The sequence below is a fragment of the Cyanistes caeruleus genome, chromosome Z (assembly GCF_971803275.1).
Source record: "Cyanistes caeruleus chromosome Z, bCyaCae1.hap1.1, whole genome shotgun sequence".
Classification (NCBI taxonomy): Eukaryota; Metazoa; Chordata; class Aves; order Passeriformes; family Paridae; genus Cyanistes; species Cyanistes caeruleus.
Window position 1 is genome coordinate 827,201 of NC_141732.1, and position 14,001 is coordinate 841,201.

Below are 14,001 nucleotides of genomic sequence, written 5' to 3' on the forward strand. Positions count from 1 at the left end.
CTCCAGCACCTCCCTGGGCAGCCCATCCCAGTGCCCAGTCCCTCTGTCAGTGAAGAATTCTTTCCTGCTGTCCAACCTGAGCTTCCCCTGGTGCAGCTCGAGGCTGGCTCCTCTCGTGCTGTCGGCGGCTGCCAGGACAAAGAGCCCGACCCCCAGCTGCCTACAGCCACCCTTCAGGGAGCTGAAGAGAGAGATGAGGTTTGTGCTGAGCCTCCTCTTCTCCAGATAAACACCCCCAGCTCCCTCAGCCCTTCCTCACCCGTGCTCCCGGAGCCATCACTTCTGTCCTGCCTAGCTGGGGGTTTTCCTGCCTTGCCCATCAATTTGTGACATGTTAGAAGGGACTGTGGGTCAGTTCCCTGAGCCCTGCCTCTCTCCGTGGCCAGATGAGCAACCTGGTGGCCTCGCAGATCATGAGCTACGCCGAGGCGCCCTCGCGGGCCAGCGCCATCGAGAAGTGGGTGGCGGTGGCCGACATCTGCCGCTGCCTGCACAACTACAACGGCGTGCTGGAGATCACCTCGGCCCTCAACAGAAGCGCTGTCTACAGGCTCAAGAAAACCTGGGCAAAGGTGTCCAAGCAGGTGAGAGGGGCGCGGCCGGGGCAGCGGCTCTGGGACCCGTGGCTCGCCGTGCCCAGGGGTAGAGACAGGATCCCCTCCTGCTTTGCCACCACGCGGGCGTTTCCTGCTCCCGAAATTCAGGGGGTTTTATCTGTGGGAACAAAACGTTTTCAATGTAATTGGCAGGTGCCAAAGGCTGTTTGGCCTGAGCTGCTGAAATGCTGGAGTAAACCAAGTGTAGGTGTTTTCTGATGGACACATCTGGGTGTGGTTGAAGTCTGGTCAGTGCCTAGAACAGGATCTGCCTGTGCAGAAAGCCTTTAGGAAGATCACAACTTCTCCAATCCCTGAGGCTTTTCTACCCAGAAAGAGGCTGCTGATAAAAGGTCTGCTTTCTCATTTAGGAGCTCAATGTAGGTGCAGTGAATTGCCTCTCCCAAGCCCTTACCTGGCTGCTGAGAATGTCAGCAGAAACCGTGAGAATGACTGCCAGCCACAAAAACATGACACAGACATGGAAAAAAAAGGCCTGTCAGGATGAAGATAATCCAGTCTTTTATGTTCTGTGTTCTAAATGTTACTGAGAAATACAATTGAAATACATTCTGACTGCACCACCCTGTCCAGTCAGCTTTTTGCCAGCTGCCTCACAGCTGGTGCTACGTTCTTCTGTTTAAAAATCTGTGAAAAATTCTTTCAATACAAACTGTTACAAGTGACTTTACCTCCAAAAAGTTTTACGGATATAATTTGTTTGATTTTTGAGCTTTTCAGTTAAAAAAGAAGAAACCAAAGCCACAGCAGACTGATGTTGTGGCACAGTCCTCTGGTACCTGTGGGGAATGCAGTCTGGCTTTGTCATCAGCCTGCTCTGTAGAGGGAAGTGACTCTGTCTGCCTACAACTCTTTCTTAATTGGAAATTCACTTCCAAATATGAAGAATTTCTCGTCATTCTCTACGCTGAAGTCTCAAGCCAGCAGCATAAGCAGGCTGAAAATCAAACTTATTTCACTTAAGAAGGAACCAGGGCCTGGTGCTGCCCACTGACAGTGATTTGTGTATAAATATATTGTACATGGATATATTCTGATTTCTATACTCACTTTTTCTCTGGAACTTGGAGGTGAAATCAGCTCCAAGGCAGTGACCACCCCTTGCTGTCACCAACTTCAGAGGCTCCTCAGCAGCCTGTGGGCTCTCTCACACTGTGTGCACAGCAAGTTGAATTCCAGACCATTGATGTAATGAACATTAATGTAATGAACGTGCGGGTTCCCCTCCACTCACTGGGTGATCACATCAGCATCAGCACAGGCTCTGTGTATCACTCACAGGGAAGCTTCAATGCTGCACAATCTCCATTTTCAGAAAGACAGGAGGAGCTGCAGTAAGGCTGAATTCCTGTGCTACTGCTCTTAAAAATGGGCTGGGGATGATAAGTGAATTACACCTTTGATAGAATCTAATTACAGTCTTTTACATGCAGCAGCAGTGACGTTTGTAATGCATTTTCTTCCTAGACAAAAGCACTCATGGACAAGCTTCAGAAGACTGTGTCATCTGAAGGAAGATTTAAAAACCTGAGAGAAATGCTCAAAAAGTATGCCTCCCTACAGTATACAACTGTGTTTTGTTATCAACAGTGGGTAGTTCATGTGTTAAAGATTAACTGGCTTTGATTAAGCCTTAATAATTAATTTGGTTTTGTTTTTTGGTGGTTTTTTTTTTTTGCCTAATAACCTTTTAAAATGTAGGTTGGTTCTATTTGGCATTGTTGTTTTGCTGAATATGCTGTGATTTAATGCCCTTGGTGGGTAAACATAGTAGCTCCAGAGAATTCCTGAAAGAAATTAAACTATTTTTCTGTGTGAGCATTCCCTGTTGGGGTTTCACTTACACTGATAAACATTTTCAATAAGTGTGAAGCCAGCTTTATAAATTAAAGTTTTTATGAAAAACAGGATTGTTCTAGCTAAGAATTTTAGGGCTTGGGACTAAGCCTGTGTCAGGTCACAGATGCATTCATATGACACAAAATTATGTTTCTGACAATAAATTACGAGAAGAACGTAGAGACAGGACAAAGGCAGAGGGATGATTCTTCTATGGCCTCCCAGCTGGCTGGAAAATAACCTGCTTTTTTTGTGCAGCAGTCCTTGATTATTGTTTTCTTTAATTGATTTGCCGGATTGCGCTTGACATTCTGTAATTTTGGTATCCAGGATATTCCATGTCAAGTGTTCCACAGTTTATGTACTGATTCCAGCTGTACAAAAACCTGAATTTTTGTGAGTTTTGTAATAGGAAGCAGGCTTTTCAGAATCGAGTGGCACAACTACCTCAAGTGATCTTGAGAGAAGCTGAGGACCGAACAGCCAGAATAATTAATGGTGTATTTTTAAAAATGCCATTAATATTAGATAATGGACATAATGCATTCGACCTATCACAGGCAGAGCAAACACACTTCAAGCAGAGCCACGGGAGGTGTTTGTCCTGGAAGGGAATGCAACCCATAGATTAGAACTCAAACTAATAAAGAGTTTGTGAGAGTTAGGTAGAAAAAGAAATGCATTTGCAAATGCAGCTGCAGGCAGATAATCAGATTTGTTTGTTTGCAGCTGTAACCCACCTGCTGTTCCCTACCTGGGGATGTACCTGACTGACCTGGCGTTTATCGAGGAAGGAACACCCAACTTCACTGAGGAAGGCCTTGTCAATTTTTCCAAAATGAGAATGGTAATTTTCAGTTTCTTGCGGGCTTCTCCAGTTTAATTGTGTGAGTTAATTATTGATTTCCCCGTGACTCCTCCGGGTTTTCCTCCTCTGGAGGTGCTCTGGAGCAGCAGAGGCAGCGGTTGCAGAGCAGTGGTGGAGCCCAGTCTTCTATCACCACCTCCCGGCAGGCTGGCTGCTCTCGCAGGCTGAGCTTGTCCCCAGTTCACTTGCTCAGAAAGGACAGCAAAAGCAGCTGCCTGCAGCTCGTGAAGGAGCAAGGAAAAGCTTTTTTAAACAGCCAGAATGACAGGAATGCAGCGATTCACCAGGAAGCAGCAATCGCAGTGTGCTTTTCAGAGTGTGCCCTGGTCCATCTGGAAAGCACTTTGAGGCTGATGTCTCTCCCACTGCCGTGTAAGGGTGTTTTGTGACAGCTCCTGGGCATGGAGATTTCTCCCCTAATCTCAGTTTAGTGCCCATCCTAGGGCTGCACTCTGCAGCAGTCCCTCCAGGTGAAGAACAGGGAGGTTTCACCATGGGCAGAGGAGGGGCAGGGTGGTTTCACTCGGGCCTGCTGAGGAATAAATGTTTGATTTGGGAAAGTGGAGTCCTGGGGAGCTGCTGGGAGATGATCTCTCCCCTTCCCTCCTCCCAAGTTAAATGGAATAATCTGCTGCACAGTTCTTGCTTTGTGTGGCTTAGCTGAAGTCAAGCTGTGGCTGCACTTACATGCCTGTGTTCTTTTGAAAGATCTCCCACATTATCAGGGAAATCCGCCAGTTCCAGCAGACCTCCTACCGCATCGAGCACCAGCAGAAGGTGAGGCTCCTGCCTGCAGCTGGGATCCAGCTGTGGCAGCAATTGCTTCTGAGCTGCAGCTGCCACTGACAGCTGGAGCTGCTGTCCTCTGCTCCCACACCTGGAGGAGAGGACAGACAGACCCACGGACGTGTCCCTGGGGCCGTGAGACCCTCAGCCTGCAGGGACTCTTTGTCTGATGCCTTGTAAAGAAGTTTTTTTTGCTCCTTTGGAGGGTGTGTGGGGCTTGCAGCCTTGGAGGGTGTGAGGGGTTCAGAGGGAGGTGTGTTCTCCCTGCCCTGAGATCCTGGGATGAGGGTCAGGAGATGCCCCAAGCAGCTGCTGAGGCATCCTGAAATCCTTTTTGTCCTTCTCTGGAGTGATGCAGCTGTGACCAAAGCTGGTCAGCGCCCTCAGAGAGGGCTCCTCTCAGACTCCAGAGGGGCAGCTTGGGCTGAGGTAACCTGTCAGAGGATTTTCCCATTCCTAAGAGGAATTGCTCCCAGTTAATTCTGGGAGTGCTGCGGGTGCACCTTTGTGCCAGCGGCACTCCGAGCACGCTGCGTTTCTCACGACAGCAACACGGGGCTCCCAAATGTGCTGAAAGGGAGGGAAAGCTGGGACACTGCAGCCACATGCAGCCTTGCCCAGCTGTGTTTCCCCATGCCAGGTCACTCACTACCTGCTGGACAAGAGCCTGATCATCGACGAGGACACCTTGTACGAGCTGTCGCTGAAGATCGAGCCGCGGCTCCCCGCCTGAGGCACCCGTGCAGGGCCTGCAGACAGCCCTGGCACAGGCAGCACATCCTGCACCAGTCTGGGGAGAATGACAGCTCTCTTTTCCACTGAGAGACACGCAGTCTCACAGCCTTTCCCTCTCAGGCAACACACAGCAGTGTTGGAGGCGAAGGACAGCGACCCTTCCTACCCGGCTTCAGCGATTTCTGCTTTGCAAAGATCACGCTTGGCATTAGGGAGCAGGATTTCCTGGGAAACAGGAGACTTTCCTGTGAACAGGCACTCACTGCAGCCATCTCACATGACAAACCCAGGGCACAGATTTAAATGGTGGCAGTGTACTCAGGTGTGCTAGGATAAATGAGCGAAGTGAGGTGGCTGGGTTGGTGGCTAATTATGTGTTCGCTGAGGCAGTAATGGCTTGTGTGTCCTCTTTGTGTTAATTGCATCGCCAAACCTGGATTTTAGCACTCATCTAATGCTTGGAGTGATGTTAAGACAGCCTCTAGTAACTTTAGATCTGCAGTTGTTTGAAACACCTGCTGTACATTTAATGCTACTCTTTATGAAAAAATTTCTTCTTTCAGTGTCTCGTCAGCCTTTTCTTAGGCGACTGATTGTATCTATAAAAATGATTTGTAAATATCTTTTTTCATCAGTGGGAGTATTTGCAGCGTGGAGAGCAAATGGACTGGTGGAATAGTTGTAAATAGCTGCCAGCTGGGAAGGTGAGGGACCCGGAGGGGTGGTGCAGGGGATGGAGAGTCACGCTGCACACAGCCCTGCAAGAGGCACTTTATTTTCCTGCACCTCCTGCAGCTTCTCTGACAAGTCAGGCTACAGAGCACTTTTCTGGACACACTGTGGAGAGAAATACATGTCTGTCTGGCAGCAGGTGGTGATCAGCAGTGAGCACTCAGAGCTGGAGTGACAGTTTTGTTTTATGTGGAATCGGTGGTTTGAAAAATGTCCTTTTTTTTTCTTTTTATTTTTTTTTATTTTGTTCAGCCATTTGGCGCTGATTTAGCTGTAAAACTGAACGTGTCAGTGGCAAACACTGAATGCCAGCAAACACAAAATCATGTATTTTTATCTGAGCTGGTAATTATCACTTGCATACGTTTGAGAAAATGTGCTGTTTGTAAATGTTTTCAGAGCCTGCTTTTGTGACGTACCAGGTAGATAGATGTCATTTCTGTGTCATTTCTACAGTAGCTGGTGCTTCTTGTATTTTCCTCATCCAGAGTGGCCTGTTGTAGCTGCATGGGAAGTGAGCTCAAATGCTGTAAAGAGCATCGTAGTACAAAACACAGGTGTTAGCACTGTTGAAAACAAAAATTGGCTGGAAAAGTGTCCTTACTTTTCCAATGAAACTCAGCCAGTTGAAGAAATAGGGCTATATCACCGTATACCTCCCTTAAATCCTCTCAGGGAGACAGATGTTTAAAAGAGATTGTGACTTAGGCCTATTTGATCTGACTTATCTTACGCAGTCGTGATGCTTCTTAGCGCTGGTGATGAAAAATGGACCTGCCTGGCTTGTGGTTTTTGTCTTTATTTGCACTTTAATGACATTGCTGGCCCAGCCCAGAGCTGCACGATGAGTTCCATTCGTTCTGTCTGCGTGTGACCGCCAGCATCCACAAATGTACCTTAGCAACTGTAAATTTCATTAAGGTCCTTCTGCACAAGGACCATCTTGTAAATAACTGCATGGGGAGGTGTCACAGATACTGGAAAATTCCTCCATTAGAAAAGCAGACAGCAGGAGAGAAGGAAATGCTATAGGAACACTTTAAATAGTTCTGGCTAATGATTGCTCTAGAAGTGTTACTTATAGATGCTTTTTCTTGTAAAAAATGTGTTTGTTTCTTTTGACTAATGATTGATAAGGGGCTGATTGCATCCCAATGCATGACGTGAGGAAAAAAAAAACCCACAAAAAAAGAGCATGGTTTATTTGGACCACAAAACCAAGTGACTGTGTATTTCCTGTACAATAGCAGGACTCCATTCAGTAGTTCCATGAAACACTTTGAAGTAATGGAGCAACAAGGGAAAACGTGGTCCAAAAAAAGTGATTTCTGTTTGGTTTTGTTGCTTCTTTGTTGACAAAGAAAACGTGTAACAGCTGTCAGTGTGAATGGGCATCGCTGTTGTGCGCTATGAAGTGCTGCTTTCTCTGCCTGTACCCCGTTTTACCAAATCTGCTCGATGTTTTTAGGGTTACAGGGTACAAATCCTCGCCGTGCTCCTGCCACAGCTGCTCGTCCCGTGCTTCAGGCGTGTGGCCAGCGAGAGGAGGACTCCGGGCAGAGCCGGCCTTTGCCAGAGGGGCTGGGCTTGGAGCCTGGCGTGGTCCTTCAGCCCCTCTGCAAAAGCACGTCCTGCTCACATGCCAAAGGTTGCCTCTTGCCGCGGTGGGGAGGGTCGGATGCTTGATCTGTGTTCGTAGCAGCAGCAAAAGTGTTTAAAAATTATTGTGGTCACAGTAACGTTTGACTTGCTGGTGGCTAACGCTGATGTTTTTGCTTGGGGATACAACGCTTTTGCTAAAGCACAGGCAGGGGTGGGGATGCACCTTGCCACCCACTGGGCACAGCTGGACACAGCTGGACATGGCTGGGCACAGCTGGACAGAGCCGGGCACGGCTGGGCACAGCTGGACACAGTTGGACACAGCTGGGCACAGCTGGGCATGGCTGGGCACAGCCAGGAACAGCTGGGCACAGCTGGAAACAGCTGGACACAGCTGGATACGGCTGGGAACAGCTGGACACAGCCGGGTACGGCCGGACACAGCCGGGCACGGCCGGACACAGCTGGACACAGCTGGACACAGCCGGGTACGGCCGGACACAGCTGGACACAGCTGGGCACAGCCGGGCACAGCTGGACACAGCTGGACACAGCTGGACACAGCCGGGCACAGCCGGGCACAGCTGGACACAGCTGGATACAGCCGGGCACGGCCGGACACAGCCGGGCACAGCCGGGCACAGCTGGACACAGCTGGACACAGCTGTTCTGCACCCGGGAGCGGTCCGAGTGCCTCTGGCACAGCCCTGCTGCCCGTCTGGGCTGCGGCAGTGGCAGCTGGGCAGCAGCACCCGCTTTGTCTGCGGCTGTGTCCGGCTGCAGCCCGCCCCCCGGGTGACACCAGGTGACACCAGGTGACACCAGTGACACCAGGTGACACCAGGTGACACCAGTGACACCAGGTGACACAGGGTGACACCGGGGCCGGGGCTCCTCGCTCCCTGTGCCCCGCCGCAGCCACAGAGCATAGAGAGGTGAGGTGAGGTGAGGTGAGGTGAGGTGAGGTGAGGTGAGGTGAGGTGAGGTGAGGTGATGTCGGGTGATGTCGGGTGAGGTGAGATGTCGCCCACCACACGCCCACTCTTTGTCTCTGGTGTCTCGGGGGGCTCCCGGCCAGGGCTGTCCCGGGCTGGGGTCCCGTCCCAGCAGGAGGATGTCCCGCACAGAGAAGGGCCGAGGAGCCCCTCCACTTGCCTTCTGAGCCCCCAGCCCGCCTGCGGCGGCGGGGGGCTGCTGCAGCCCGGCGGGGGCTGGCGGCGATGGGGATAAAGCGCTTTCACCAGCCCCGCAGGAGCCCGCAGTAGCAGCCCAGGGCTGAGCCGGGACCCTGGGCAGCAGCACAGACACGTCCCCTTCAGCGACCGAGAGCGCTGGTCACACGCTGACACAGGGTTAGAGTTGCCTTCACCCCCAGCCTTCACCCCCAGCCCCTCCCCGAGAACCCAGCTGTTGTTGGTGATGAGCCCGGAGCGCTCAGCCTGTCGCTGAAATCCTGTAGAGTTCACAGTGGCCGTGTGTGTTCCTTCTGTCCCTCTCCTCTGGCTTGTCCCGTGGCTTCGTGGTGACAGGGGATCGCTGACCACCCTGGTTTCGGAGTAAGGAGGAGGTCCCCGTCCTCTTTCTGCTTTCCTGGTCTTTAATACTGATTATTGTTCTGTAGGATAGCAAGGAACCTAATTATTTTAATTATTTATTAACTTAAACCATGTTGATTTTGATTTCAGGACATGTTAATTTTATCCCAAATTTTCCCTCATGTGTGTTATTTATTTTAAGGGTTTTACAGAAACATTGTTTTGTTTGCATCGACATTCATTCGTTCTTTCATCCTTTCACTCCTAGCAACAACATTAAACCTTGATGATTTAAAACCGAGACATTTTTACCCTCTCATTCTTTTACTCACCAAGGGCAAAACCCTTCAGACCTCATTCTGATAATACCTTAGGCTTCACCGAGAGCTTTTCATAAGTCTTTGGGGATCTGGCTCTCAGCTATTTGCCTGTTACAGTTTTTGCCTCCAAAGGTCAAATGTCTCTGTCTAGGATGCTTCATGTCCAAAATGCTGCTCAGTGATGGTTGTTCTGTTGTACCTTTACTCCTGAGGTAGTCTCTGAAGTTCTGTTACCTAGGGCAGTAGATGTGTGTTTATTTGACAGATGTACCTTTATTGAACGTGTTACCTAGTGCACAATCCAGATGTTTCTGCATGTATTGCAACTTCTCTTTTGACCTGAGGTTATTGCTTTGTATTGTTAGTAAGGCATACCAGGCAAGGTGTTGTGTGCCTGTGTGCTAATAAACATTCTTTTCTTTCCCGAATTTCAAGAGTCCTCACTGGAATTTATTTTTTTACCTCCCCCCCCCCCCCCCCATCATGAATAATTCAATCTACTCCCTCTGAATTACCGAGTCTCTTAGAAAAGCGAGTCATTAAAGAAAAAAACCCAGAAAAACAAAACAACAGGGGAAAATCTAAGGTCTGCACTGGGAAAGAATGTTTTGAATTAATGCATTTACCCTTCTTTTTCACTCATGATGCACTGCAGCTGCCACAGGCATCACTGGCAATATCTGATACTGGGTTTGGACTGGTGTCTGCACACCCCTTGCGTTCTCTGGGCTGGTGTCCTGCCCTGAGACAGGACACTGAGATTCAAAAGAACAGTAAAGGCACATTTTATACACAGGAAAAAGCAGGAAACACAGTGATCTGTAAGTAGGTCGTGGCCCTCCCCTTGTGATAGGAACAGGAGTCTCAGGGAGATGAAATGAGCTGCAAATTGAAGAAAAATAGTTGACAGAGGTTGGGAACACAAAACCAGGTCTCCAGCTGGTGTTACGTGCTTTAATCACTGGTTACAGCTTTTCTGTGTTGAACTCAGTAGTTTCATGAAAACAGAAAGATTCCTCTTAAATTTGCTTCAGGAATTAACATTTTAAATAAGTAAACAGCAGTGGCACAGCAGGACTATGTAAGAAGGAGATACAACAAGTGACATAATAAAATCAGCTTCTATTCAGTACTTTGTGACCTTGTGGCCACATCTTCTCCATTCTGCTTGCACTTTCGGTGTTTCACATAAAAACTGAAATTAACTGAAAGAGCAACTTACCCTTGAAGTTGTCAGCTACTGTCAATGGAAGAAAAAAAATTAATTATAATACTTCCCAAGCAGCTCTGTTTAAAAGTGCTGCAGGACAATTTAATTTCAAGTTGTTTTCCCAACACTTGAAACCATTAATTTTATTTATGCCAAGCAGTTGGCTGGTCTACATCTTTATTCTGAGGCCATCATTGTAGGATCACACACTGATTTGGGTTGGGAGGGACCTGAAAGTCTGTCCCATCCCACCCCAGGCAGGGCAGGGCCAGCTCGCAGTGTCCCAGGAGCTGCCAGCCCCAATGTCCAGCCTGGCCTTGGGCACTGCCAGGGATCCAGGGGCAGCCCCAGCTGCTCTGGGCACCCTGTGCCAGGGCCTGCCCACCCTGCCAGGGAACAATTGCTGCCCAAGATCCCATCCAGCCCTGCCCTCTGCCACTGGCAGCCATTCCCTGGCATCTCCAAATAAATCTGAGAGCGCCCAACTCTCTTCAGTGCTGACCACAAAGGAAGCAGGGGAAGCTCGTGATTTACAGGCTGTTCAAAATCCTCAGCTCTGTGAAGAAATTAGTCTTGACTGATCATGCAAAGATAATGAATAAGAATTGTGAAGGCTGAATTATGCCTTAAAAATTACATTCCAGTGTTCTGGCCCTACTTCTCTACCGCCTAAAAGAAGTAAAAGTTGTGAAGACCAGATTTTTGCTTGAAATTTACAACTTCAAAGAGGACTGAAACACTGACTGGTGCTTGTTCCAGCTCCTGGCTGCTGGGCACTACTCTGTGCACGGGGGTTGGTGAAGCTGGGGCAGCAGAAATCACCTTGAGTTTGTTTTCTCAGAGGTGGCACCTCCACTGTGCCACACTCTGGGTCGGGTGGATGGGCCAGAAACGCCAACAGAATTGTTGCTAAAAGGTTGTTTTCTCTCACTCCACCCTTCCTGAAAGGTCTGTGTGTATAGGACTGGGGACAATATGTACAAATCCCATCTAGATCCCTGGTATCTTTCATGCAGGGCAAACCCAGAACTCTTCCAGACAGAGAAGACACAAAGTCTTATCAGTACCTGATATTCCAGTTGAAATAGCAACAATTTGTTTATTCAATTTTGTTTGCTGCCAATATTTCATGTGCAACAGGAAAACCATCTGAAAAAAGAGCACCTTTGTCCTGCTCCAGCCATTCCTCCCCAGGTTTCCACAACAAAGAAATGCTGGCTCACCAGGATGGAAAGAGAGGTGTCCAGAGTTTAGGATACCCTGAATTCTGTGGTTCTTGTGATACCCTGTCAGCTGTGGTTTTCTGGTCATTACAGGTTGAACCCCCTGACACTCACCATCTCAGAACTGATTCACTTGTGTCTGCAATGCAGCTGGGAAAAAAAAAAAAAAAAAAAAAAAAAAAAAAAAAGGGGTAAAAAAGGACCACTTTTTTGATTTTGGAGATTCCTGCTTTTCCAAAGGGTCACTTCCATATGTAGGAAAACTTTTTCTCCTCCCTTTAGCCAGGAAACACACTGCTAATTATAGACAGCCTTTCCTCTACTTTGTAGTGGATGTCCTGTGAAGAGCAACTTTATTACCTTAAAAATAGCTGGGGTTATTTTTGAAAGGTTGGTTGGGCCTCGTTGAGCTCTTTATTTGGTGGAGATGCATTAGCACCTCCAGGAGCCCCTCCCTGGAGGAAGTGCAAGTGTGGCCTGGCTGCTCTGTGCCTGCTGGTCCCCTTGGCCAGCGTGTGCCCCTGACTGGCACCAAGGGCTGGATTTGCCTCCCCAGCCCCTGTGGGGGTTGGATCCCCTCAAAAAGGGATTTTTCCCCAGCCCGAGGGCTCGGTGGCTGCGCTGTGTAAGGGGATACTGAGCATCCACAGCCATGAGGAATTCTCAGTGAGAGGTCAGGGTAACCCCTGGGTATCAGCTGTGTGAGCTTCTCTGCCGTATTCTGAATACCAGGAATTGCAGACCCATGGAACTGGAAAACCAGGAGCTGCCACCACACCAGGGGACAGCCCAGCCTCCAGTGCTGGAGGACATCGTGTCCAGTGCCTCTTTGCTGCTCTAATTTAGCAGAGCTCTGACTTCAGCAGCAGGAGAGACACTGATCCTTGCCCTTGCAAAGAGGCCAAACACAGCCCCTGCAGCCCCCAGTTCCACACACAGAGTTTGTGACAACAGCTGGGCTCATCCCTTCCCTCCCACTGCTAAAAATCACCTCCAGCACACGGAAACCTGGCCCCAAACACATTTTATTGTAATTATGGCAATTAGAAAGGGCCTTCCACCAAACACAAGGAGCTTTGTCTGGCCCTTACAGGTAACTCCTGTGCCCAGCAAACTCCAGCTGCTGCAGCCCCTGTGCAGAGGGATTGATGTGAGCTGCAGCTGGATTAACACTCAGTTAATTAACACTGCTGCTGCCTCCCCAGCACGAGCACTGAAACCACAGCAGCATTTCAGTTGTTAGACAATTACACTGGAGATGGAAATAGGCCATTATTTATGGATGATCCTTGGCATGCCAACTGCTTCAGTAGCTGAGTTTCCCACAAAACAGACCACAGTCCAGCAGCAAAGCCGAGCTGTTTTTTAAGTATTAATGATGTGTTCTTCAGTAATCATTAGGGAACTTGCTAACAATGTTTTTCCAGGGGTTTGTGCTATAAATGCACAGTCTGGGGTTTGTTTGCATCTTCTGTTCTCCCCGACTCTCAGCTGGAAAATAGCTGGAACATAATCCAGCCAGGCACTCGATGGCATCACCTGCTTCCAGGGGAATCCTGGTCTGTTCAAGGCCTCTACAAAAAAAAAGGTAAAAAGGTTAAAAGTAGCTGTGTGCCTCCATCACGAGCCATGGATTTGCTGTGCCCATGTTTCCTTACTCATTTCACCTCGAAAGAGCCACAGTTGGGTTTTTTTCTTTATCAACCCGACAGGAGCACAGTGTTGGGTTGGTAAAAGAACTGGTGTGCTTGAGATGCTGTTTCTAGATGCACTGATCCTGAATGGCTCTTTTGGTTTTAATTATTGGGTGTGCATGGCTCCCATTATCCAAAAATGGGCATGACATTTTGGGGGAGAGATGTCCGTGTTTTGTAAAGTTTCAAAATTCTGAAGTGTGGGTTTAGGAAACTGACATGTAAAATTAAGAGAACAATAAATTTACAAAGGGAAAAGGACTTTTAAGTCTTGTATTTTTAAATGCTGCACAGTGCTGGTCTCTGTGCTCCTCTGTCAGCCTTGACACATGTTCAGCTCTGGAGCAGAACAGGTAAATGAAATGGATTATTCTTTCACCCTTCCAAAACCATGGTGTATTATCTCTGTCATTCACTGAGATACAGCAACTCTGAATAAAACTGACTAATGCAATAATGGTAATTCCAGATGGGAGGCCTCAGAGGCCATTGGATGTTTCTGGGCCCCTCTGCCTCACGAGAGGCCAAGAATTAATGTCACATTAATTAAGACGTGAAGGGGAGGGGGCGAAAAGCCCCAAAATCTCTCTGTGATCTCAGCTCCTGCCCCGCTCCCAGCCTGGTGTGAGCAGCTGTGGCACTGCCCTGCTCGGGGCTCTCTCTGGAGCTGCCCAGGCAGGACCAGCCTGTCCGTGTGTCCGGCCGTGTCCGTGTGTCCGGCCGTGTCCGTCTGTCTGGCCGTGTCCGTCTGTCCTGGCCGGAGATGCTGCTGCCACATCCTGCTGGGCAAGGGCACCCTTGTGCGGGCAAATGCCGCTGATGTAACCCAGCAGGGCAGGA

At 49.0% G+C, this 14,001-nt stretch overlaps 1 protein-coding gene across 9 annotated transcripts in view; it reads left to right on the forward strand.

Annotated features, from left to right (window-relative positions):
- The window catches only part of RASGRF2 (Ras protein specific guanine nucleotide releasing factor 2), a 120,923-nt gene extending 111,461 nt beyond the window's left edge, over positions 1 to 9,462 (forward strand). For all 9 annotated transcript variants that reach the window (XM_086868035.1, XM_086868036.1, XM_086868039.1 and 6 more), the window contains 5 exons: positions 387 to 584; positions 2,085 to 2,164; positions 3,186 to 3,303; positions 4,033 to 4,101; positions 4,751 to 9,462. In XM_086868035.1, the coding sequence (XP_086724161.1) occupies positions 387 to 584; positions 2,085 to 2,164; positions 3,186 to 3,303; positions 4,033 to 4,101; positions 4,751 to 4,843 (558 nt within the window). In that variant the 3' untranslated portion in view covers positions 4,844 to 9,462. The remainder of the gene's footprint in view (positions 1 to 386; positions 585 to 2,084; positions 2,165 to 3,185; positions 3,304 to 4,032; positions 4,102 to 4,750) is intronic.
- Positions 9,463 to 14,001: the final 4,539 nt, after the last annotated feature.